At 42.7% G+C, this 26,106-nt stretch overlaps 1 protein-coding gene across 4 annotated transcripts in view; it reads left to right on the forward strand.

Annotated features, from left to right (window-relative positions):
• The window catches only part of Tent4b (terminal nucleotidyltransferase 4B), a 56,782-nt gene that overhangs the window by 831 nt on the left and 29,845 nt on the right, over positions 1-26,106 (forward strand). For 2 of the 4 annotated variants that reach the window (XM_055621206.1, XM_055621208.1), the window contains exon 1: positions 13-659. In XM_055621206.1, coding sequence (XP_055477181.1) covers positions 58-659 — 602 coding nt within the window. In that variant the 5' untranslated portion in view covers positions 13-57. Of the gene's footprint in view, positions 1-12; positions 660-26,106 lie in introns of those variants that run through there. The other 2 variants (XM_055621210.1, XM_055621207.1) reach the window with 2 other exon arrangements.

Here is a 26,106-nt window from a genome sequence, read left to right on the forward strand (position 1 = left end):
GCGGCGGCGGCCCTGCGGGCGGCCGGGAGGGGCGGGGGCAGCGGCCGCCGCCGTTTGATGGATCCGAGGATCGCCTGGTTCCAGCCAGAGCAGCTCGGACCGTCCAACAGTCTGTGGATGCAGATCTGGGAGACGACCCAGGGGCTGAGGAACCTCTACTTCAACCACCACTGTCACAGCAGCGGCGCGAGCAGCGCGAGCGGCGGGAGCGGCAGCGGCCCCGGCAGCCCCGGCGGCACGGCCCCGGCCCCGGCCCCGGCCGGCATGTTCCGCTCGGGGGAGCGCCCACTGGGCGGCCTCGCCGTGCCCGCGGAGCAGCGGGACTTCCTGCCCCTGGAGACGACTAACAACAACAACAACCACCAGCCGGCGGCCTGGGCACGGCGGACAGCGGCGGGCCCCTCGGCGTCGCCGGTGCCATCGGCGCCCTCGTCCCCGCGTCCCGCGGCTGCACTCCCTGCCTCCGAGTCTGCCGACCCGGCTTCGGGCAGCAGCAACAAGCGGAAGCGTGACAACAAGGCCAGCACCTACGGACTCAACTACAGCCTGCTGCAGCCCAGCGGAGGGCGCGCGGCCGGGGGCGGCCGGGCGGACGGCGGCGGGGGCGTGTACAGCGGGACCCCTTGGAAGCGGAGGAACTACAACCAGGGAGTCGTGGGGTGAGTGCTGGCGCCGCGGCCTGCGCCTTGGAGGTCGGCACACTAGCGCAGCGGGGCACACGCCCACAGTGGGGTGCGAGGCGTGGAGCCCCGGTGGGGCCTTCTCCGGAGCATCGCTGTCCATTCATTCCTTCATCGCTTGACCAGCCTCGGTCAGTCCTTTTCAGCTGTCTCCTCCTCTACCGTAGTCATCCTGCCTTCCTTCTCTCCTTCTAACTGTCCATGCAGTCTAGCCTGTCCTTCTACCGGTTTCTCTAATGCTCTCGAGTTCAGCCTGTCCTATGATCCCTTCCTGCCCACCACACCCCAGGATGAAGCCCCCTTAGCTCTGGGCTAGCGTTAACTTCCTGAGAACATTCCTGCCTTAGTGTCTTTAGATGGTTAAGACCAGGAGGTGCTCTTCTTGCCAAGAATAGAAACATCCAGAATGCTCCTTCCCCTCCCCCAATCCACGATGAAAATCTTGTCAGCCCTTAAAGACACTGCCTGCTCTTGACCCTTTGGCCCATCTTTTATATTTACTTTAGAAAAAAAAAAAAAAAAACCTTGTTTGCAATGCCTGGACTGTAGTGAGCGAAATCACTCACTGACATTGAAGTTGTCCTAGATGGTGAGCTCTTCCGAGTCCTGACAGAACTTTTCAGGAGTTCATGATCAGCAGCCTCTTACTGTAAAGCTGTCACCGTGGCAGAGGCGGCAGCGGTTTTTGTTCAGGGGTGATGGTGCTCGTGTGTGAATGTTGCACCACCCATGACTTGGTGTTTAAAGTTCAGCTCTTACAAAATGGAATCTTACCTGAGCCCTAGTGAATTATGTACGTAAGCTGGGAGTGTTTCCAGCCCGGTTTTCCTTTGGGAAGAGCCCCTGTGTTAGCTGGTTTAGGTCACTGAGCCTTTTTTTATTTTTACTTTTTAATAAACTTGATGCTTTTGGGCCTTAGTGTGGCGTGTGTGAGAAGTATGGTGTGTGCCTTGTGTAGCTCCAGTGTGGAGATCCAGCTTTGAAATTGCTTCTCGTTTTCAGGTACTGATCTACAGTGGGGCCTCTAGGAATCAATCAGTAATTCCGTGTGAACCCATATCAGACTCACCCGTTCAAATCTGCCCTGTTTGGCAAGGAGAGATAGTTTTGTGTACCTTTTTGAAGGTCTGGTAAAATGAGTTGGTGGGTTCCGTCTGCTGTAGTGGGCTTGTGTCTGCTCAGCCCTACTATTACAACTCCACCTTTTATGGAAAATGCAGTCATGTGGTCAGGACTGGTGCTGGGGAATGCCTCATAGCTACCCTCATTTTCCAGAGGAGGTCCTTCTCGGCTCAGTCATTCTGTTCAGCTTCAAGGACGCTCTCCATGGTCATCACCTTTTATTAAAGATTTGTAGTTCCATTGTGTTAGCCTTTCTAAGACGAGGCATGAACCTGTGGTGTAATGACAACAGATTGATGCTGAGGGGATCTGGAAGTCTTGTCTTTCAGGAATGAGCTCTGGTTAGGTAATCACTGTCAACTAACACCTGGAAGAGTCCCTAGCTGCATTTTACTGAAGCCTCTTGCCTGTTTCTAGAAAAGATACTCTATAAATCCAAAGCGCTGGCTGCCTCTTAATCCTGAAAAAGTTCCCACGCAGGAGCTTCAGATACTGCATTGCCCTCAGAAGGATCAGGGAGGAATGTTCATTTCCCTGAGGGATTACTGCTTAAAAACTGATTGTAAACTTGTTAAGCGGCTTATCACTCCATCAGACTTTCTATTCTTTCCCTCTCCCTGAAGAAGCCACCAGCAGTTAGGAGTTGTTTAATTTTTCAATTCTGAGACTTCTAATGTTGAGAGATACAGTGAACAGTTCCTAAGGTTTGCTAAGAGACCCTGGGTTCTAAAAGATTTTTGTTTTGATCTATATGGCCTTATTTCTTAGCTTTTAAGGGAATTTATCTATTTTTTTATTATTAAAAAATTACATGTACTTACTTAGTATGTGTGTGCGTGCATGTGTTCACATGAATGTGTGCACATATATGCCAAGGTAAGGGAGTGGAAGTCACAGGACAACATAGTGAAATTAGTATTTTTCTGGGTCTTTGGGATCAAACTCAGCTCATCAGGACTTGATGGGAAGCAGCTTTATCTGCTGAGCCATCTTGCCAGCCTAGTTGTGCCATTTTAAATACAGGTATTTAAGCAGTTGGACTTCTGAGTGGACCTCATTATTGTGCAGTTTGTTGTGTGGCAGAACTTTCCCTGGAGAGACAAAACACACATGTCTACTCGCCCCAGATAGGGAACTCAAAACAGACCAAAGGATGGGTACCACAAAAGTCACATTTGAACTCTGAGTTTTATTGGGGTATTAAAGGCATATGGGTGAAAGGTTACTTATAGGAGCAGAAATGACTCAAAGACAGTTGTGTCACCAAATCCACTCAAGCATGTATTAAAGCTTGCAAAGCTGGGAACCTGGAGCACACCACACAGCCTGCAGGCAGCTTAGTAGGTTGGACAGTGTCCTTTCTAGGTGCCTCACTTTATCTAAGCCTCTTCCAGGCTTCTGTGTCTTCCAGATATCTGGTTTGGCCTCAGAGTCTTTTTGCAGCTCTGTTCTTGGGATTGTCTTTGCAGCTGAGGTCTGCTCTTCTGAGTGGGGGATTCTCTGGCCAAGGAGTATAGTGTATCTGGTTAGTTTTAGGGACTTCCTGAAGCTGTTTTGAGTTGTTTACCTCTCTGTTTAAGGAACTTTTTTGAAGAATGGAATTTTTCAGTGTCAGAAGAAACTTTTAACATTAAATTTAGTGTGACTCTTATCAATATTTTGTTTTCTTGGGATTTAAATGGTACTGTGCTGGTAGGTGAACAAATTATAGTTCCTTGACTCTGAGTTGCTTCTTCAGTTAACTTGGGACAACCCAGCACGTGGACAAGGCATAAGAACTCTAAGATTCACCGTTCCCTGATGTCTTTACATCTGTGTTCCTTATGCCAGTGGTTGACTAAACTCCCTGGGTGCTCCTAAGACTTACAGTTTGAACCCTGCCCAAGTTCTTGAGTCTTCTGGTTCTTCCTCAACATGCTTCATGTTCTTGCAAGTGCAAGATTTTATTTAATGTTTTTAAAAAAAATGTATGTATTCCCTTCAAGTCACGGGATAGAAATATTAATGTAGAATACAATACTTAGACCTAGGAATGTAGCCCAGTGGTAGATCACTTGTATAGTACCTTAGATTCATTTCCTAGAAATGCCACAAAAGAAAAAGAAAGAAAACAAGTGGTTGGATTTCATCCTAAAGTCTTCTTTTCAAAATGAAACTATGCTGGATTTACTGTCTCTCAGCCTTTGTACCCCTGGAGCCACAAACCCAAGTCCAGAGAGGGTGTTTGCATTCTCTTTATTTATTTATTTTGGAGATACTTGAGATTCAACCCAGGGCCTTGTGTGTGTTAAACAAGGACTCTGACCAATGAGCTGTATTCTTTGAGTTTTTTTCCTTTTTCATTGTTTGAGACCAGGTCTTGCTAAGTTACCCGGGCTGGCCTTGAACTCACTCTGTAACCTAGTTGGGTTTTGATCCTGTGATCTTTCTGGCTTAGTCTCCTGAGTAACAGGGATAGCACTTGAGCCACTAGGCCCAGCTTGCATTTTATTTTATTTTATTTTTTTACAGTTGTTTCCATGTACCCTTTCTCTAGGGCTGGCTGTTACAGAGTGCTGTCTACCAGCACTTTCTTGCCCATGGAAATGAACAAGAAGCTCCTTTTTTATACTTTGGTTGTGATCTAAACCTTAATGGCTGAGCCATCTCTCCAGCCCCAGAAGCCCCTTTCTTAGAGGTTTAGCAGTACTTGTGGTAGAGAAGGAAGGATGTAAAGTTACAAGCATGGGACCTTAGAGGTTCAGAGCTCTTGCTCCTGACCTGGTATCAGAAACTTCTGTGGAAGGTGCCTGATAACTTCTAACCTCATGAAGATAGGATTATGTGGCTGTCCCAGAAGTTCTCTGTGGTTTGTCAAGGCTTAAGTGACTTTCTCAGTCATATTTTGGATTGTGAATTAATGAAAGAGGCCTCAGGGGGAAAAGCTTTACTTTTGTATATTTGGGTGGTTTTGGGAATTAGACCTGGGCTTTCATAGTGTGCTGGGGAGTCATCACTCTCACCAAGCTGTGCCCTAGCCCCCTAAACCCAAAGTTTAGGGGATCAGTTTTTGAGCTAAGGAAGTAAGAATGTGAGTGGAAGAATGGGTTGAGAAAAAGGCTGCTGGCTAAGTGGTGGGCTGCTACACAGCTTTGAGCGAGTGTCAGGGGCTAATGGTCTTTGCTCTACAGCAGTGGGCCATGGCGTCTGCTCGCCCCACTAACGCCTCGCTGTGCACTGTGTAATGTGCTGATGGCTTTCTTTAATGTGCTGATGGCTTTCTTTAGTGTGGCTTGTTTCATTAGTATCACCTGGGACTGGTGTCCCTGCTGGGTGGTTGAGCAGTCAGGCAGATGAATGCAGGTTGAGTAGGAAAGAGTTTGGAAGTCTATCCAGGCCACTTGTGCTTGGTTTAATTTCTGTGTGTTCGAACGTGTAACCTACCGTAATTGTTCAGTGAACTGAACTCTTTGAGTTGTTTAGTTTTACTGATTGGGATACTCATATGTATTTTCAAGAAGACATTGTATTGTAGATTCTGTGCCACCTGTGATTCATAGTTGAGAATTGCTGGGAGTTTGATATAGTAATGCCAACTAAGTTACTTTCCTGCCACAACCTCATCTTCTGAGGAAGTGTGTGGCTGACTGGTGATTGGTATTTCGTTTGGGGTCATTGGCACATGTCGTCATTTTGAACTCTTATTACATCTTTAGCTGTTGAGAAGCAAAGGGAAACAACAGCTAGAGTCTACCCTGTGTGTACACAGGAGATTTAGGATATCAAGAAAGAGAAAGGAAAAGGATGTTAGACTGCTGTGAGGGAGAGGTCAGGACCCTAGGATGCTGAGTGGCGTTACCTTAATTTCTTTCATGAAACAGCTACTTGTCCTAGTGTTAGAAGCCCAAAAAGGCTTTTGGAAGAAATGTTATGGCTCCCTCGGTGACACTGGGCTGGGCAGATGGCTGTCTTCCCTGATGAGTTCTTTCTCAGACAACCGGAGAATTGTAGAAATGGGGTAGACATAAGGGCAGTGAATAGTTAGGGATTCTTAAAGCTGAGAAAAATCATGGGTACTTTCCCTGTGGGAAGTAGAAAAGCTGCCTGTTGTATGATTTCACACAGCTTTCTCTTCTCTCTTGACTGGTAGAGTAGCATTTAGTGTCGGAAACTATTTCAGAATCACACCCACAGTACTTGAGACTACTAATCATGTACACATAGGTGTGGGGTGTTCTTGATGGGGTAATGGCCCATGAAAGACACTGTTTTTGAAGGCTGTTGGTCCGCTTATTAGCATATATGCTCGTTTCTACAGAGCTTGACTGAACGGCCCAGAGCCTCCTGAGAAATTGACTTGAGAATATTTGCTAAGGACTCGGCTGCTGTGGAGCAGCACAAAGGCTTCACGTTTGTTGCATTATAAGATTACAAATAAATTATTTTTTATAAATGATTATATATGGAAGTTCAGGATGGCTTTGAGCTAGGCTTTTTATTAATTTGCAGTCACCTTTAAATTCTGAGAAATTACTTGATGGTATTAAGAAATACGGGACATATAGGAATTTGATTTAAGATTTTAGGAAAAAGTTGAACATGGGTCCATTTATGGTGTGTAGTGTGTAGAGATTACATTAGCATTTAATAACAAAACATAGGAATTCTAGGTCAAGTCCCTTCTGGAATAGTGGTTTGTAATTAGTGCAGAAATGCTTGCTTTCCTATCAGTTTATAATGTAGACATGATTAAGAAAATAGAAACCATTATTATCATTTTTAAAAACCTTTAACAAAACTGTTCTACTTATTACCATAATTAACATCTTCACATAGTTGCATTTTTTTTCTTTTTTCTTTTGAGGTAATTGATAAACTTACTAGTAGAGTTATCACCGTAGTCTACTTGCTTGGTTTCATTGTCATAGCATCTCAATTACTAGTTTCATTCAGAAGCAGGTAACTAACATTTTCACAATTTGTAATGTTTTATGTTTTGCCAGTTTCATGTGCATGTGTGTGATGTGCACGGCTTTGTCACATTTGTGGATTCATATAACCACCACCACAGTGAAGATAGAAAATTAGGTTAGGCTCATCTTGGGTATTCTTCATGCTTCCTCATGGGGAACAACAGAAAAGGATGCAACTATTCTACCAACTCCTGTGATCTCCATGGTCACGTGTGTTCTTCTGGTCCCTAACCTAACAAGCACTAGTCTGTCCTCCGTCTGTAGATCGCCCTTTTGAGAATGTGATGTAGATGGAATGCTGCCGCCTGTAACTTTGGCTGTTTCCTCTCACGGAAATTTGTTTGTGAGTCATTCAGCCTTACGTGCCAGTACCACCTCTGTTACCTAGCAGTACCCATTATATGGAGGCACTGGCTAAGGATAATTCCAGAACAGTGGTTTCCAGTTTTTGAGTGTTAGAAATAAAGCTGCTATAAACATTTATGTACATATTTGTATGTGAACATAAGGCTTCATTTTGGGGAATAAATGCCCAAAAGTACCATATGGTAAGTACATGTTTAGTTTAAAGAAGCTGCTAACCAGTTTTTATACTTTATTCTTGTGTGTGTGTGTACATGTGGTGTGTGTACATGCATTTGGAGGTCAGAGGTCACCATGTGTCTTCCTTTTGCTCTCCACTTTATTTTGAGACAGAATTTTCTGAACCTGGAATTCACTGTTTTTGGTTAGACTGAATGGCCGTTAGGTCCGCAGGATCCACCTGTCTCTGTCCATCCCTGGCATTGGGATTATAGAAAGGCCCTGTGATCATCCACCTTTTATTTAGGTGCTTCAGATTTAAACTCAGGCCCTCATGCTTGCGTAACAGTCACTCTACCCACTAGGATGTCTCTCTAGACTCCCTCTACTTCCTACCCTGCATTCTAGTCAGGAGGCTGGGAAACGAAACTAAGCCGTTTGCTATAGTGGCTGTGTCATGCCAACTTCTGTCTGAGAGGTCCAGAATCTCTTTATCTCCCCAGCATGTGCTGAGGCCAGTGTGCTGAGATACAGCTGTGGACGTACTAGACTTGTTGGAATAACCCTTCCTGATGAGTCTCAGCCTTATTCATCAGGGATTGCAGCTCAGTGGTAGCACCTCTGCCTTACATGCACAAAGCCCTGTGTTCCATCCTAGCACTGAAAAAAAAAAGTCTGAATTCCCAAGGCTTACCTAGATTTTACTCTTAGTTGTATTGTTTAAAGGAGGAATTTTTTTGGGGGGTGTCCTTAAATACTCCTCTCCCCTCAGTGGAGTCTTACTGTGTTTGTTTACCGGGTTGGTCTCTGGTGGTCTCTCCACTTCAGCGTCTTGATTAGCTGGGACTTAGTTATGTGCCATAACACTATCCTTAGTGGTTGTTGTTTTGTAATAAATAAATGTAATAGCAAGATAGAGTCTCACTGTGTAGCTCAGCCTGCCCTTGAACACTGGCAATCCTCCTGCCTCAGTATGCTGAGTGTTGGAACTGCTTCTGTTGTCCACCATGCTGTAGTCATTGAGTACAATGAAGCCTCCACTGTTTGTCTGCCCAATTGTCCTATAATAACCTCTTAAAAACCTTCTTAAAAACAGCTTGTTCAAAGCATGATCCAAATATGGTTCTTTCCATGCTATTTAAATCTTTTAATCTATAGGTTTCTCTGCCATCTGTTTCCTTTTTTATTAAATTTGTTGAAGAAATTAGGTTATGTTTTTCTTTTATTTGAGATTTTTTGATGTGTTATGTGAGTGCACTTATGTGTTTGGACATGTGTGCCTGTGTGTGCAAATGGGGAAGGCAGAGAGGACATGTGGTGCCCTACTCTGTTGTTTTCTACATTAACCCTTTGAGATAGGGTCTTTCACTGTTTTCGGGTAGGCTGCCTAGCTAGAAAGCTCTGGGATTTGTCTGTCTTCTCCTCTGTTAGTACAGGGGTTTCAGGCATATGTGCAGGGTCACATGGGGCTTTTACGTGGGTGCTAGGGGTCTGAACTCATGCTTAGGCAGCAAGCACTCTTACTCACTGAGCCATCCATCTCCTCAGCCCTATGTGACTATTTTCTATAAACTTCCCTGTTCTCTTCCATTTTCTGATTGTATTTCCATTATATCACTATTTTTTTTGTTTGGACATATAGTTTCTTTAAATTTATAATTGGAACTGGAGACATGTTTTGATTTTTCATGAATACTTTACAGGTGGATGATACATGTTTTTTTTAAAATAAATTTATTCATTTTACATCCCAATCACAGCTCCCTCCCTCCTCTCTTCCTGGTTCTACCCTCCCATCCTCTTCCCCCATTCCCTCTTCCCTTTCTCCTCAGAAAAGGGGAGCCCCTCCCCACATACCCACCCCAGCCTATCAAGTACATTCTCTTCCACTGAGGCCAGACAGGGCAGCCCAGCCAGGGGAAAGTGATCCAAAAACAGGCAATAGAGGCCATGTCAGACATGGCCATGTCTGCTTCCTTTGTTGCTAGGGAACCCACTTGAAGATCAGGCTGTCCATCAGTTAAATATGTGTTGTGAGTTTAGGTCCAGTCCATGCATGTTCTTTGGCTGGTGCTTGAGTCTCTGTAAGCCCCTGTGGGCCTAGGTTAGTTGTCACTGTTGGTCTTCTTTAGGGGTTCTCGTCTTTTCTGGGACCTTCTGTCTTTCCCCACACTCCTTCATAAGAGTCCTCTGTTTCTGCCTAATGTTTAGCTGTGGGTCTCAGCATCTGTTTTGTTCTACTGCTGAGTGGAACCTCTTAGAGGTTCCTGTCTGCAAGCGTAGCAGAGTATCATTAATAGTGTCAGATGGTTGGCTCTCTTCTATGGGATGGGTCTCAGGTTGGGCCAGTCATTGGTTGGCCATTCCCTCCTTCTTTGCTCCATCTCTGTCTTTATCCCTGCACATCCTGTAGGAAGGGTAACCCACACATGGTATGTAATCACTTATAAGTGGATATTAGCCATAGAATACAGGATAACCTTATAATCCACAGACCCAAAGAAGCTAAGTAACAAGGAAGGCCAGGGGAGGATACTTGAATCTCCCTTGAATCACTTGAGTGGATATAGAAAATGGATGAAGAGAGGGAACTGGGTGGGAGAGATTGTGGGGAGGGCGTTGAGGGTGGGGATCAGATGAAGGGAGAGCTGGGGTTCGGAGGTGAGAGCTCCAGGAGAGAGAAAGGAAGCTGAGGTGAGGAAAGGAAATCTGAGACAAGCTGGAGACCTGCAACAGAGTAGGCTCCTGGGAGAATGTGGGGGTGACTCTAGCTGAGACTCCTAGCTGCAGGGGGCCTATGGAGACTGAAGGGGCCACCTCCTAGCCAGGGGAGACTTCCAGTGGAGGGAGGGCCACACCAATCCACCCATAAAATATTTGATACTTGTTTTTGAAAGGCAGATAGCTGGAGAGATGGCTCAGTGGTTAAAAGTATTGGCTACTCTTCTAGAAGACCTAGGTTTGATTTCCAGCACCCACATGGTGGCTCATAACCGGTTGTAACTCTAGTTCCAGGGGGGAATCCAACACTAGTTGAGTGTGATGATATGTGCCTTTAATTCCAGCACTGGGGAGGTAGAGGCAGAAGCAGGTGGATCTTTCGAGGCCAGTCTGGTCTGTACATGTCTTGATTTCAGGATAGCCAGGGCTGTGCTGAGAGACCCTGTCTCAATAAACAACCACCTCAAGACAAAGTCTGAATAGCCTTTGTGATGTAATAGCCATTACTGGTGGTTACCTGATGGTATTAACATGCTAGGATTGTAAGCTCATATTCTACTTGGATTCTTTTCCCTTTTTATCTGATACTTCTATCTCCTTCCTTGGCTTGCTCTGATCATCATGAGGGTACAGTTCCTGTTGGAGTGCAGCTTGAGTGAGGGTGGAGGCAGGACGTCTGGCCGAGGGAGAAGTAAGATACACTATGGAAAGGTGAAGTGGGCTTTGGGTGGCTGATGTGTGTGTGTCTGTTTGTGTGAAAAGAGAAGGACGTTTTCATCACAATGAACTAACTGTACTAGGCATTTTACCTGTGGCTAGAAATGGCATGAGAACCCTTTGCCCTTTGCCATCCTGCCTTGGCTTTTGATCTGTGGCAGCCAAGGGAAGCCATATGAGATCTGTGACCTGTGAGCCTGTGCCCAGGAGACAAAGTTCACACAGCCTTCAGGAATAGTTTTTTGATTTGTTTTGTTTTGTTCTTTCAAATTAGCCTTAGATTGATTTTTTTTCTTTGTGCGCACTAATGATTTTAATCTTGGAGCAAATCATTCTTGTTTTCAGGCTGCTAGAACTCATACGCTGCTTAGGAAGAATTCCTATAGGTAGTAAAAATGACCCCTTCCTCTTCAGACACTTTAGTGACCACCACTTCTAACAGTAGAGCAAGGTCTGTGACAGTAGGGTGAACTCCGGAGAGCAAAACTCTGAGAGCCCTAGATCAGTTTTAGCTTCCTCAGGAGTTCATTTGGGGAGACAGCAGTCAGTCGTGGGCAAGATGGCGGTCACACACTATTACAGTCTGAAGAAGTTCTCTTCCTTTTTGTCTTCTCCTCAAGGTATATGTATTTCAGTGGTTTTTTTTTTTTAACTTTTATTAATTACACTTTATTCTTCAGTGGGTTTTGAAAAGCAGTTTCAGTTTATGGAAACAGTGAGTAGAAAGTTCAGTTTCCATATGGCCCCTCACCTAGTTTCCCCCATTACTAATGTCTTAAGTATAGTGATGAGGCCTCATGCATGCTGGGCAAGCACTCTTGTCATTGAGATGCATCCCAACCTAAGGCCCTGTCTCAAGATGAAGCAAATCATAGTAAATAAATGTTAGAGAGCTCTGCCCTCATGACCAGATTATTATTCTTGTTCTTTTTTTCCCCTTTATCCATTTTCATGTATGTATGATATGCATGCATGTATATGTGCGTCTGTGATGTGTTTGCATGCACATGTGTGCCACGTATGTGTGGAGGTCTGAGGTTGATGTTGAAAGTCATCCTCAGTCACTCTTCCACGTGATTGATGCAAGGTTTCTCAGACAGGCCCTTACTTGCTGATGTGGTTAGTCTAACTAGCCAGCTTATTCTGGGATCTCTTGCCTCTGGAGCTTGAGGCTGTAATTGTTGGTAGGCCACTATGCGCACCTGCCATTTACATGGGTTGTGAGGATCTGAACTCTGGTACTCATACTTGCCTAACAAGGATGTAACTACTGAACCATCTCCTTAGCTCTTTTCCATTGCTGTCTTGAGAGTAGATTTGTTGGACTTACTCTCTCAAATGCTCTTAGCCGTGAGGTGCCTCTGTTATGAGGGAGCAGAAAGGCTCCAGGCATAGCTCTTTTGTGTGTGAGTGTGTGTGTGTGTGTGTGTGTGTGTGTGTGTGTATTTTTTTGGTAAAGCATCTGTTTTTGCTGTGTAGCCAATGCTGGCCTCGAACTTCAATTCCACCTCAGACTGTCTAGTGCTGGGATTACAGACTTGTGTTACCACTAAGTCATTTTTATCCTTTGAGCTTTTAGAACTATGAACCAAATAAATTATTATTGTTTGTAAGTTACCTGGTCTGCTATTCTATTGTATAAAATACAATAGAATAGTCTGTTGTATAAAACAGACTAAGAGTACTAGATTTCTTTTTTTTTTTTTTTTTTTCTTCAGGCAGGTTTTCTCTGTGATGCCTTGGCTGTCCTGGACTCACACTTTAGACCAGGCTGGCCTTGAACTCACAGAGATCTGCCTGCCTCTGCCTCCCCAACTGCTGATATTACAGGTGTGTGCCACCACGCCCAGCATCTGTTTTGATATTTTGCCCATACTTTTATTTGGGTTGTTTTCTTATTATAAAATTTTAAGAATTCTTTGCATATAATGAATATCAGCCTTTTTCAGGTAAAGGTTTTACAGATATTTTCTTGCAGTGGTGGCTTATATTATCCTCTCCCTCAAGAAAAAGTTTCAAGTCAGTGTAGTCAAACAGTTTCTTTCAGGGTTTGGCTTTTGGTATTATCTCTTAAAGTGTCATCTCAAAATCTGAGAATGCCTACATCATCATCATCGTCATCATTATTATTATTTAGAAGTTGCTCCTATTATTGTTTAGAGACAGGGCTTGCTAGTTAGCCCAGGCTAGTCTAGGTTAGCCTTGAAGCTACACTCTTACCTCAACTAAAGTACAGGATTACAGGTATGAGACACTGATTTTTTAATAGGTGGAATCTTAATGTGTTGCTAAGACTGTTCTCTAATTTTCAAGTCTTTCATGTCTTTTCGTTTTTCTCTTTTCTCTCTCTCTCTCTCTGTCCTGTTCTGTCTTACTTTGTTTTTGAAACCTTTGTTTTAAGACAGGGTTTCTTCATGTAGTCCTGGCCGTCCTAGGACTCATTCTATAGACCAGGCTGGCATTGAACTCGGAGATCTGTCTGTCTCTGCCTCTCCCGCTGCCCCACTACTTGGCACTCTGTGTCTCTTCATGGCTCAATAGCCTTCCAGTTAGGACCACTGTCGTGTGCCACCATACCCATATTTTTTTGCAGTTTTATAATGTTATGCTTTACATTTTTGTCTATGGCCCACTTTAAGCTGTGTTTTTGTTTGTGAAAGGTTAAGATCTGTGTCTAGAATTGTTTTGTTGGTTTGTTTAGGTTTACTTAATTTTACATGTGTGAGTGTTTTGCCTGTGTATATGTATGCCACCATGTGCATGAGAAATCAGAAGAGGGTGCAGATACTAGAGTTGTGGATGTTTGTGAGTTTCTGGGTGGGTGCTGGGAATCAAACCCAGGGTCTCTCTAAGATTAATAAGTGCTCATAACTGCTGAGCCATCTCAGCAGTCCATAGAATCCACCCCACTTACTTTCTCGTTTCTTTGTGTAGCTCTGGCTATTCTTGAATTCTCTCTATAAACCAAGCTGGCCTTGAACTCAGACCTGCCTCTGCCTCCCAAGTGCTGGGATTAAAGGCATGCACTACCATGCCAAGCTCCCTAGAATCTTAAAAAACAAAACAAAACAAAACATTTATTATTCATTTATTGTATGCACATGTATGTATGTGTGTACATGTGTGCGCCTTTGCCAGAGCCCATGTGTAGATGCCGAGAACAACAATCTCTATCTTGTAGATTCCTGGGATCAAACTTGTCAGCCTTGGTGGTACCATCTTTTTTTTTTTTTACTAGGACTTATTTGTTTATTATTTATATAACACTCTGCCTGCATGTGTGCCTGCAAGCCAGAAGAGGGCACCAGATCTCATTATAGATGGTTGTGAGGCACCATGTGGTTGCTGGCAATTGAACTCAAGACTTTTTGAAGACTTTTTGAAGTTAAGAGCCAGTGCTCTTAACTGAGCCATTACTCCAGCCCAGTGACAAATGTCTTTTCCCATTGAAACATCTTAATTGTTTTACTTGTTCTGTTGTTATTTGCTGAAATGAAAGATTGTCTTGTATGTGTCCTCTGAATTGCCTTAGCTTCTTTGTCAAACTTTGGTTAACTATATATATTTGTTGTTGTTTTGGTTTTTCAAGACAGGTTTTCTCTATGTATCCCTGGCTGTCCTGAACTCGCTTTGTAGACCAGGCTGGCCTCGAACTCACAGAGATCCACCTGTCTCTGCCTTCCTGAGTTTTGGGATTACAGCCCTACTGTACCAGGCAAGCTTAGGCTTATTTTTTTGTTTTTTGTTTTTTCTTTTTGAGACAGGTTTTCTCTGTCTCAAAACTGTAGACAAGGGTGGCCTTGAACTCAAAGATCTGCCTGCCTCTGCCTCCCAAGCACTGGGACTAAAGGCATGCACCACCACCACCCAGTTGACTATATTGTATGTTTCTAGGCTATATTTTGTTTCATTGATCTGTTTTTTCAAGACATGGTTCCTCCCTGTAGCCCTATTTTTTTTTAATAAATTTTAATTTTTTTTATAGTACCTATTTTTTAAAAGCAATATCACACTACCTTTTTTTTTTTTTATTGAGATAGGATTGATATACTAGGATAGCCTAGAACTCACTAGTAGCTGAACTCTACTCTACCAGCCTCCCAAGTGCTAGGCTTATAGTTCTCTGTGGTACTAGGGATTGGACTCGTGGCCCCTTAGATACTTGACAATGTAACCGTCCCCAGCCCACCAAATATTAAAGGTTGAGGTTAATTACTATTAGTACCCTGATTTTGTTCTTCTTTAGTATTATATTGGCTTTTGAGTCCTGAGTGTGTGTGTGTGTGTGTGTGTGTGAGTGTGTGTGTGTATGTGTAAACATAAGTATGTTCATTGGTGTTTTATCTGCATTTATGTCTGTGAGAAGGTGTCAGAAGCTCTGGAACTGTATTAAAGGGTCAGAGCATTAGGAAGGTTGAGACCCACTGCTCTAGATCCTTGTTTCTTTCATTAAAGTTTTTGAGTCTCCTTCATATAGGTCCCCTGCATATTAGAGTTCAGAGTTAGATTCTCTATTTTGGAGGGGCACTAGTATAAATAATATTATGCTTTAAGCTTCAAATTTTATTACTACCTTGTGTCTTACACACCCTTATTGTAATCACTTATTTAGGACACGAAGACAACAGTTTTATTTCTTCTCCCACTATTTTTCTTATTGCATTACTCAGACTTCTAGTATGACATTGAACTAGACAATAGAAATAGACATTTTACCTTGTTTGTTTGGTTGTTTGTTTGCTTTTTGAGACAGGGTTTCTCTTTGTAGCCTTGGTGTCCTGGACTCACTTTGCCGACCAGGCTGGCCTCAAACTTCCAGAGATCTGCCTACCTCTGTCTCCCAAGTGCTGGGATTACAGGTGTGTGCCACCAGTGCTGGGCTTACTTATTTTTTATTTATTTATTTAATTTTTTGTTTAAAGAGCAGCCTCTTTTATTTATTTATTTTTTTTAAGAAAAGGCTTTTTATTTTTATTTTTTTATTAATTACATATACAGTGTTCTGCCTGCACGCCAGAAGAGGGCACCAGATCTCATTGTAGATGGTTGTGAGCCACCACGTGGTTGCTGGGAATTGAACTCATGACCTCTGGAAAAGCAGCCAGTGCTCTTAACCGCTGAGCCATCTCTCCAGCCCTGGGCTATTTATTTTTAAATTGTATGTATTTGAGTGTGTGTCTGTATATGGGTTTGTGAATATGGGTGTCATGTCTGCAGAAACCAGAAGAGGCTGTTGGATTCCCTGGAGCTGGAGTTAAAGGCAGTTGTGAGCCACCTCACCTGGGTGTTGGGAACTAAAAGCTGCATGTGCTCTTAACTGCCTCCTTTCATTGCTAATATTAGTAATTTAATACATTTATGTGTATGACTGTTTTGCCTGCAAGTATATTTGTGCACTCGATAGGTGCCTGATGCTTGATGCCAGAAGAAGGCATTAGGTCTCCTGGAACTGGGAGTTACATGTGGTTACAAGGAACCGTGTAGGTACTAGGAACAGAACCAGGGTCCTTTGCAAAGGCAACTAATGCTCTTCACCATTAATCCATCACTCCAGCCCCTAAAATAGTAATTTTCATATCTTCTTTGCAACATCTGCCTAGAAGTTTATCAGGTTTTTTTTTTAGATCAACCTTACTATTACAGTGTATATACGATGAATGTTTGTGTGTGCATATATGCCATACCATGCATGTGAAGATCACAGGACAACTTTTGGGAGTTTGTTTTTTTCATTAACTATGGGTTCTGGTCTTTGAACTCAGGACATCAGGCGTTGGCCACCACACCCAGCATGGGTTTTGTTGTTGTTGTTTTGGTGTGAAGTGTTGAGCTTCTAGGTACATACTTTAGTTACAAGTGTTTCTTGGTACTTCTTTGATCCTTCTGATACATTAGAGGTGTGTTTAGTCTTCAGATATGTATTTCACAGCTCTGTTTCTGTTACTGATTCTAGTTTAATTATGGGATTGTCTAGCCCTGTTGCTGCTACTGATTTCTAGTTTAATTTCATGGCTCAAAAGCAGGCATTTTATTGTTTTTATGCTTTTCAATTGAAGTTCTTTTTTAAAATAAAAACATAGACATGTATTTTAAACTTTATTTTTATATGCATAGGTCTTTGTTCTGCATGTAATTCTGTGTACCATTCCCATGCAGTACCTGCAGGGACCAGAAGAAAGTGTCAGATCCTTTGGAACTGGAGCTGCCGATGGCTATGAGCTACCACATAGGTAGAGGGAAACGAGCCATGGTCCTTTGCAGGAGCAGCCAGTACTCTTAACCTATGAATCACTTTCCTTAGGCATGAATACTGGAGCACTTCCTGTATGTCCTTACCTGCTGCTCCTATGACCATCCTGTGTGTCTTTTAGAGTCCCTTTGTGCTTCTAGAAGGCTAAACAGTTAAATGTTTAATAGGTTCTGCCTAAGTGCCTTGCAGCTGGCTTGTGTTACAGAGAGGATCAAGGTAAAATGGCAGTCAGGAGATTGCTGCATCTCACCGATCCTGCCTCCCCCTTCCCCCCCCAAACCCTCACCATCACCATGGTAGCAGGGACAGGTGGGGTAGGTCTGCAGGTCCAGCACAGGTTTGTTGGGTACCAGTTTAGAGATATATTTATATAAAATGCTACGGTGGTGATATGAAGATGGTTTGTAGGTGATGGTAGTTGGACTGGTTGTGTCAAAACATCTAGTATCAAAAAAAAAAACTTAAAAAAATTTTTAATATCTAGTTTGTGTCTTTCCCTATCCGAGTACACCATGCTTTAGGCATCTCCTGCAGTTGGGCATCCAAATGCTTTCTTTTTGTCTGTTGTAAATGAAGCTGTAGAAAGATGCACAACATTTTCTTTACAGCTATTATCTCTGTCTATGTTGCTTAGAATGAGCTTGTTGGTTTTCTTTTTTTATGTTGCCTGGAATATTGTGAGGCCCAGCAATGAGGCAGGGAGCCTGACACTCAGCTCCGAGCCTCTCTTGTTCTACCCATGAAGAATAGAACTTTACTTTTTTATTTTTTGGAATAGTGCGCCTACCACCAAATTTGAAAATTGTCTTTGGCAAGAAGATCCCGTACGTAGGAATTAGATGAAGCTTGCTTGCTTACTATATACCAGGCCCAGGCCTGGGTTCTGTCCTAGTGAGTGACAGAGGGGAAGGAATGGAAACCTGGTCATGTAAACAACAGCTCTGTCTTCCAGCAAATAATCTGTCATAAAGTGAAGCAGAGCTCTTTGGGTCAGGGTAAGTAAGTGTAAGGACATACAGTAAGTGCTTCTTGGTAAGGAAGTTAGTGATGGAAGGGGCTTTGAGCTTGTGAGAATCATTGAATCTTTTCCAGTGAATCTTTTCAGAGTGAGCTGAGCGGGGTATATTCCCTAATGCTTATAGAGAAACTGCTGGGCTCTGTGATGAGGTGGTTCTAAGAGTAGTCACCTGGGATATCAAAGTTCCTTGTGGGCTTTACGTAACATTGTTTGCAAAAGTTCTAAGTTTTCAGAAAGGTTAACAGCTTGTCTGTTAAATAAAGTGCCAGTCAAATTGTCAATGTATAAGTGCTTCCTTCCCTTGACACGCATGCATTTTTTAATTGAGTGGCAGTCTTCTGGTATTTTAGTGAGGGTTTTTGTTGCTGTGACAAAACACCACAACCAAAAACAGTCTGGGGAGGAAAGGGTTTATTCCAGCTAGGGCAGGAGCTGATGATGCAGGGGCCTTGGAGGAGTGCCTTCTTAGAGCACCCAGGACCACCAGCCTAGGAGTGGCACCACCTACCTTGAGCTGAGCCCTCCCACACCAAATATTAACCAAAAAGGCGTGGTTTAACCCTCAAAGGGGTTGCAACCCACAGGTTGAGAACCGCTGATCTAGAATGACTAAGGACAGTTTTATTTTTAAATTTTATTGATTTGTCTCTTCTGTTTTCCTTTAATGCTTTTTCTCTCAATCTTGTTTATTGGGTTTTATTTTTTCCTAAGAAGAGTTTTAATTCCTCAATATATGAATTTAATATTTAGTCAATTTTTAAAGATTTATTTTATTATGTGAATGTTTTACCTGAATGTATGTAAATGTAAATGTACTGTGTCTGTGCCTGATGTTTTTAGAGGCCAGAAGTGGTCTGTAACTGAAGTTCCAGACAAGTGTGAGCCACCATTTGGGTGCTGGGAACTGAACTTCAGTCTCTGAGACAGCAGCCAATGCTCTTAACCACTGAACCATTTGTCTCATCAGTCCCTAATCATTTGGTAAAAGTACATTTTATTTTTTACTCTGTGTGTGTGTGTGTCTGTGTTTGTCTAATGAATGCATGGAGATCAGAACACAGGTTCTGAAATCAGTTCTTTCTATAATGTGGGTCCTAGAGAGCAGACTTGGGTTGTTAGATTGTGGCAGGTGCCCTTGAGAGATATCTCACTGGTTTAAGTTTTAGTCATTTCAGAAAGTTTGTTTGTTTTTGTCATATAAGTAGAATCATGTAATATCCCTTATGCCTGGCATTTTTCACTTAGCATAAAGACTTAAAGGCTTGCTCATGTGTAGCATGTATCAGAATTTCATAGCTTTTTATGAGTATAATATTCCTTTGAGTATATAAGGCACACAGTTGGTTTATTATTCCTTTGAGTATATAAGTATGTAGTATTCGTTTCCTTTGGTTGTTTTTGTTTAGTATTTTCTTTTGAAGTGCCAGTGATAAGATAGGCATGTACCTTATATACAATAGGCAAATACCCTATCAAAGCTCTGCTATCCATTCTATTTTTTTAAATTTATTTAATTTTTATGTTATGTGCATTAGTGTGAAGGTGTCAGATCTTTTGGAATTGGTGTTACAGACAGTTGTGAGCTGCCATGTGGGTGCTGAGAATTGAATCCGGGTTCATTTGCAAGAGCAGACAGCACTCTTAACCACTGAGTCATCTCTCCAGCCTCCTCATCCATTCTCTTTTAAATATTTAAATATTTGGGCTGTTTCTTTTTCCTTCTTTTTTTTTTTTTTTTTGTTTTTGTTTTTTTTTTGTTTTTTGTTTGATTGGGTTTTTTGGGGACAGGCTTTCTGTTAATGTTATTTTCAGAAAACTTTTTCTCAGATTCTCTCTCACCCTGGCTAGTATTAAAATAATTGAGACTTTTTTATTTAATAAGTTTCATAAAACAATAACTGAGCAGTTATTATTACTATTCTCTTAACTCTCTAAGCTAATATAGTTTCCTCTCATCATACATTTCAGAGATACCTTCCCCTTGTAGTTTTCTTGTTCCAGCTCCTCTCCTGATGTCACCTGGACCTCTCCCATGTCTCAAATCCCTACTTCCTCCCCTAATTCTTCCTTTCCTGGCTGGCAGGAAGTCCAGCCCTATTTTCTCCTCTGGTTAAGAATTGGCTGTCAAATCTTTTTATTGACATATCAGGGGATAGTTGGGGAGCAGTGTTTACACAACACTGAGACAGGAGATTCTTAGAACAAGGATTGTAGCCAGATATGGGGGGTACAGAAATCAGCATTTGAATTATGCGATAACCTTATGCCTCCGCTTCTCTGTGTAGCACTGGTTGTCCTGGAACTCGCTTTGTTGACCAGGCTGGCCGAGAACTCAACAGAGATCAACCTGTCTCTGCTTCCCAAGTACTGGGAATAAAGGCATATGCCACCATGCTCAGCTGTTTGGGTTGTTTCTACTCTTTGATTATTGTGAATAATTCTGAACTCATTGATGTACAAATATTTGAGTCTTTGCTTTCAGCTCATTTGGACTTGTATCTAGAAGTAAATTGTTGGGTCGGATGGCAATTCTGTGTTCAAGTTCTGAAATTATGTTTTACATTGTTTTATTATTTTTAGATAGGGTCTTTGTTGCCCATGCAGGCCTTAGACTTAATTCTTAATTATAGTTATATAGGTATAGCACCATGCTAAACTTTTTCAGTAGTTTACCCAACTGTTTTCCACCTCTGCTAAGTCATTGTACAGTCCCAGTAACAAAGTTATGTTACTTTGTTCTGGCTGAACACCTTTTGGTCTACCTGGAAATGAATGATAGGTAGGTGAGAAGCTCTTCAATGCTAGCATTTCCAGGCCCAAGAGGCTGGATTGCTGGGTATAGAATCTTACATACTAAGCTCTCAGCCCTGAGAGCAGGGGCCTGTTGTTCTAGATTTTAAAAAAAAGCCAGAGCCAGGGCTGGTCATGCAAGCCTGGTGAACTGAGTTTGATCCCTGGAATCACATGAATGAGGAGAACCAACTCCATATAGTTGTCCTCTGACTTCTATAGACATGGGTGACATGACACAGGTTAGATGTGTAATTACATAAGCATGTGCTCATATGTGCACAGAGAGTAATTTTTTTTAAAGGTAAAAATCCAGAAACATGACTGTAGGCACACAGTTGGTTTATTATATATATGCTTTTCACTTTAAATGCCTGTGCCCAGCAGCCTGTAAGTCCTTGGCTTTCAGAAGCCATGATCAGCAGCAGACAGCAGCAGGTAGTTATTATAGGTCTTGTACAGGTCTCAGCTGCTGGGACCCTCTGCTCTATAGCAGCAGGTGTCACAGCATTCTGGCCTAGGGTATCAGGATCTCTATCCTTTGAGAGAAGCTGGTGTTGCAGTTCTTGGGCCTTAGAACCTCCCTGGAGAGAGAAGCTTCTGATGCTTCCGGAGACTGGCCCTACATTTTGTCTTCAGCTCCTCACAGCCCTCACTGTTTTTGCTGCCTCTTTTGTTTCTGCCCTGGCCACTCTAGCTGCCCTTTTGTATCTGTTGTCACTGTCTCTGCAGTGGCTGCTTCCACCATCTGCTTTTGTGTTACTAGCTCAGCCAACTCTGCTAATTATAAAGATAAAAGAAGCAACGAAAAGCGCAAAAGAAAAGCTTGTTATTGGGCCCACTGTTGCAATACCAGTAGAGGAGGGTATCTCCAGCCTGGTTAGTAGAGCGAACTGGGCAGCCTTCAGTGTCACCAGAAATGGCAATGGCAGACATGTCTGCCTCTGACTTTCATGAAAAGGAAAAACTGCTTGGACCAAAAAAATGGCACAGTCCGTCATGCAAAATGAAGGATTCACCTACCTTATACCTTACACAGGCCTTCTGTTTCCCCTTATTTGGGTGAAAATGCCTGTTAGGTAAAAATGCCTGTCATGTGAAGTTTACTGAGGCTTCGAGTGGTAAAATGTCTAGTGCAGGGTGTTTCACGCAGGCCAGGCTCAGGCCTCCTGGAGCTGGAGTTCCTACTCTTGGACAGCCAGCAGTAGTGGCTGCTGTGCTTGCTCAGTGCAGTATTCAGAGTAGCCAGTACTATGTGAGGATGGCCCTGCAGCGGATAGCAACCTGAGTGCCAGGGAGAGCTCTAAGAGCTGTCAGTTAGGGAGGTAGCTGCCCTCAGAAGGGCACTAACAGTGAAGGCAATCTTTGTGCTGCATCTTCCACCCATACTGGGCTTGTTTTCTGTTTTCTAATTTATTTATTTAGTGGGGTAGGTGGAAGGGTGGGGATGCATTCTGCATTCATGGAGGAGGAGGTCAGAGGACAACTTGTGGAAGTTACTTCTCTCTTTTTTACTATGTGGATCCAGGAATCGAACTCCAGCAGCAAGTGCCTTTACCCTCTGAACCATCTCATTAGCCACTTACTTACTCACTCATTAATTCATTCATTCATTTTAAAGGAGCTAGTAGGTGTGAATGATGTTTAATTGTAGTTTTCATTGGTTAATGGCTAACATTGCATTTTGCCTTTTTATGTACCTGTTGGCAATCTGTGTTTCTTCTTTGGAGAAATGTCTGTTTAGACCTACCTTTCTTCCTTTCTGCACTGTTGAATTGTTACATACTCTGGATTCCTTTATCAATATATGACTTGTAAACATATTCTCCCATTTTGAGGTTTTACTTTCTTTTAAAAAAGACTTTGCTTTTTTACTTTTATGTGTATTAGTGTTTTGCCTGTACGAAGGTCTGTGTACTGTGTGCATACCTGGTATCCATGGAGGTCAGAGAGGGTATTCAATGTCCTGGACTGGAGTTAAAGATGGTTGTTAGCCACCTTGTGGGTACTAGGAATTGAACTCTGGGTCCTCTGGAAGAGTAGCAAGTTCTCTTAACCATAACCCATCTCTCCAGCCCCATCTTTTACTCCCTTAATATTTTACTTTTTCCTCAAAAGTTTTCAATTTGATTAAATTCAGTTTGTTTTTCCTTTTATATGTGTGTTTAGTGTCATGTCTTAAGAAATCATTGCCAAATGTGTTGTGTGAAGTATTGCCTTAGTGTTTTTCCTCTGAGTTTTAGGTTTTAAGTGTAGCTTTTTGGCACTTTGAGTTAATTACTGCTTGTGGTGGAACGTAAGGGTCTAGCCTCATTTTTTTCCCCTGAGACAGGGTTTCTCTGTGTAGCCTTGGCTGTCTTAGACTCATTTTGTAGGCCAGGCTGGCCTTGAGCACTGGGACTACAGGCATGCACCACCTTGCCCAGCAAGTCTCCTCCTCCTCCTCCTCCTCCTTCAAGATTTATTCTTTATGTATACAGTGTTCTGTCTACATGCACACCTGCGTGTCAGAAGAGGGCGCCAGATCTCACTGTAGATGGTTGTGAGTCACGATGTGGTTGCTGGGAATTGAACTCAGGACCTCTGGAAGAGCAGCCAGTGCTCTTAACCTCTGAGCCATCTCTCCAGCCCACCCTCATTCTTTTGTATGTGAATATTTACTCCCCACAGCACCGTTTGTTGCATCGTCTACTGAACAGTCTTTGCTCACTAGTTTGAGTTATTTTTATTATGTTAATTAAAAATGCACAGATATAGGAACTTCTTTTGCTTAAAGATGATTAAAAAAGAAATTTACAAATGAAATAGAGATGTTAGAATTTAAATTGTATAAGGTATTAGTTTTTAGGCCATTTCATTCAGGTTGCAACTCAGAGTGGAACAGTGGGTGTTGTGGTGATGTGGAATGACAGGACCCTCATCTATTACGAAATTTGGACACTTGCAGCAATATCATCTGCTCTTTAGTTAGCATGCATGTGCATGAATGGGTCACCAGCTCGTGGTTTGATCTCGACTGTTAATATAGACCAGTTAGAATCTTCTTGCTTGGCCTTAGCCAGACAAGTAAGCGGTATATGTGTGCTGGGGAATCACTGGGCAGCTCAAATGAAAACACCGTTTGGGATTTCCTAGAGCACTCCTATGTAAGTTTTTTTCTTTTTTTTCTTGTGCTGCTTGTAGGGTTAATTTCCTCCAAGTTTTGGCAGTGAAGGGGAAGCCATTGACAGCTAGTTTGGCAAAGGGAGCTTGTTTTGCTCTTCCCAGAGAAAAAGCACCTTGCTTCTGTGCCCTGCTCCCGGTGACCCTCAGCACCACTGTAACTGTAGCTTTTCTCACTGCTTATGTTTATGGCTTGTGCCTTAATGTCCTTTCACTGGATACAACTAGAGTCAAAGTGTGTATTCCCAATCTTAGAAAGGATTAGGATGTTTATTCTTAACACTGATTTTACTGCCAGGATTCTGTCAAGTTGAAGATTTTGCTACATCAGTTTTGTTATATGTGGGTTTGCATGACTCTAGAGTTCTTCACAGTTAAATTCTTAGCTGAGTTGTCCCTGTTTAAAGTGTGAGACTGTGCCAATTTGATTTTAAAATATTGACAGTGAGTGATGCTGAGATAAGCTGCTGAGCAAAGGACCTTATGCCCCTTGGTTATAGAGGCTCTTCACTTGTTTCTGCTTGGAAGATAGAGTCTGGGTTTTGTGTTTTATTGTCATTGTTTGCTGTTTATTTTAAGACATGGTTTCTCTGTGTAGCCCTGGCTGTCCTGAGCTCCCTCTGTAGAGCAGGCTGACCTCGAACTCACTTGCCTCTCCTCGAAAGTGCAGTGTGAAGGCAGGTAGGTGGCTGGACTAGGAAATGAAGCTCTGCCTATCTACTGGGAGGAGGACCCTCCAGGCTTTAAGTGTTGGAGCAAGTGCTGCATTTCTGAGTGGGTTGGCTCCTATACAACACCCCAGATGAAAGCATTGCTTGTCTTGTATGCATGACAGAAAGTGTAGTACTCTTGTCTGACTTCAGGATGGATTCATTCAATAGGACAGCATTCAACATTTTTCTAACTTTGTATCAAGCAATAGTTAAGCAAGTAGTATTTTTTTAAAATTCAAACCCTGAGTGTTTATGTGAAATAATACATTATAGGCTGGGTGTGGTGGTACATGCCTTTAATCCCAGCACTCAGGAGACAGAGGTAAGTGGATCTATGTGGGTTCTAGGCCAGCCTGGTCCCCATAGGAGTTCCAGAACAGCCAGGGCTGCATAGTAGAGAGTAGGATAAGACCTAATTCCTCAGTAGTGTATATCCTGATTAGGTGTGTGTTATCTGTGAGCTGTCTTTTTTGTTTTTAATTTGATAGTTACAGGGATTGAGCCCAGGCCTCACATGCTAGAAAAGAGCTCTACACTAAGCGTCTAGCTCTTGGTGTTTTGAGACAGGGTCTTGATATGTAGTTTAGACTGGCCTTGAACTTACAATCCTCCTGTCTCAGCTTCCTGAGTGCTGTAATTGCAAGCATGAACACCCCTTAGCTGATAGACTAGTATATTCTAAAAATCCTTTTTTTTTTTTTTTTTTTTTTTTTTTTAGTTAACTAATGTATTTTATGTAGATGAGTGCTCTATCTGTATGTATACCTACATGCCAGAAGAGGGCATCAGACCACATTATAGATAGTTGTGAGCCACCATATGGTTGCTGGGAATTGAACTCAGGACCTCTGGAAGAGTAAACAGTGCTCTTAACTGCTGAGCCATCTCTCCAGCCCCTAAAATTCTTTTTAAATTTGAAATATACAAAACATAAATTTTACCAGTTTGACATCCTTTATTTTTTTTTAAGTTTAAATGAACAATTAATAATTAATTTGAGTCAGAGTTTCACTGTGTAGCTTTGACTGGCTGGAGCTGGCCTTGAACTCACAGAAATCTGAAATTTGCCTGCTTCTGCCTCCTGAATGCTGGGATTAAAAGCATGTTCCACCATACTTGACTTTAATTTGACTCATATTTTGGTTTTGTTTTGTTTTATGTTTGAGTGCTTTGTCTGCATGTACATCTGCTGCCAGAAGAGGGCATCAAATCCCTTTATAGATGGTTATAGGCCACCATGTGGTTGCTGGGAATTGAACTCAGGACCTCTGGAAGAGCTGCCAGTGCTCTTAACTGCTAAGCCATCTCACTAGCCCCTAATTTGACTCCTTTAAAGTACATCATAGTGGCATTAAGTACAGTCACAAGGTTATGTGGCAGTTGCCACTGTTAAGTTCCAGAACATTTTGTCACCAAATGGAAATTCTGCCCCTTTCTAGGCCCTGGCAACAGAGAATTC

Source organism: Psammomys obesus, unplaced genomic scaffold (genome assembly GCF_907164565.1).
Source record: "Psammomys obesus unplaced genomic scaffold, mPsaObe1.curated_primary_1811, whole genome shotgun sequence".
Lineage (NCBI taxonomy): Eukaryota > Metazoa > Chordata > Mammalia > Rodentia > Muridae > Psammomys > Psammomys obesus.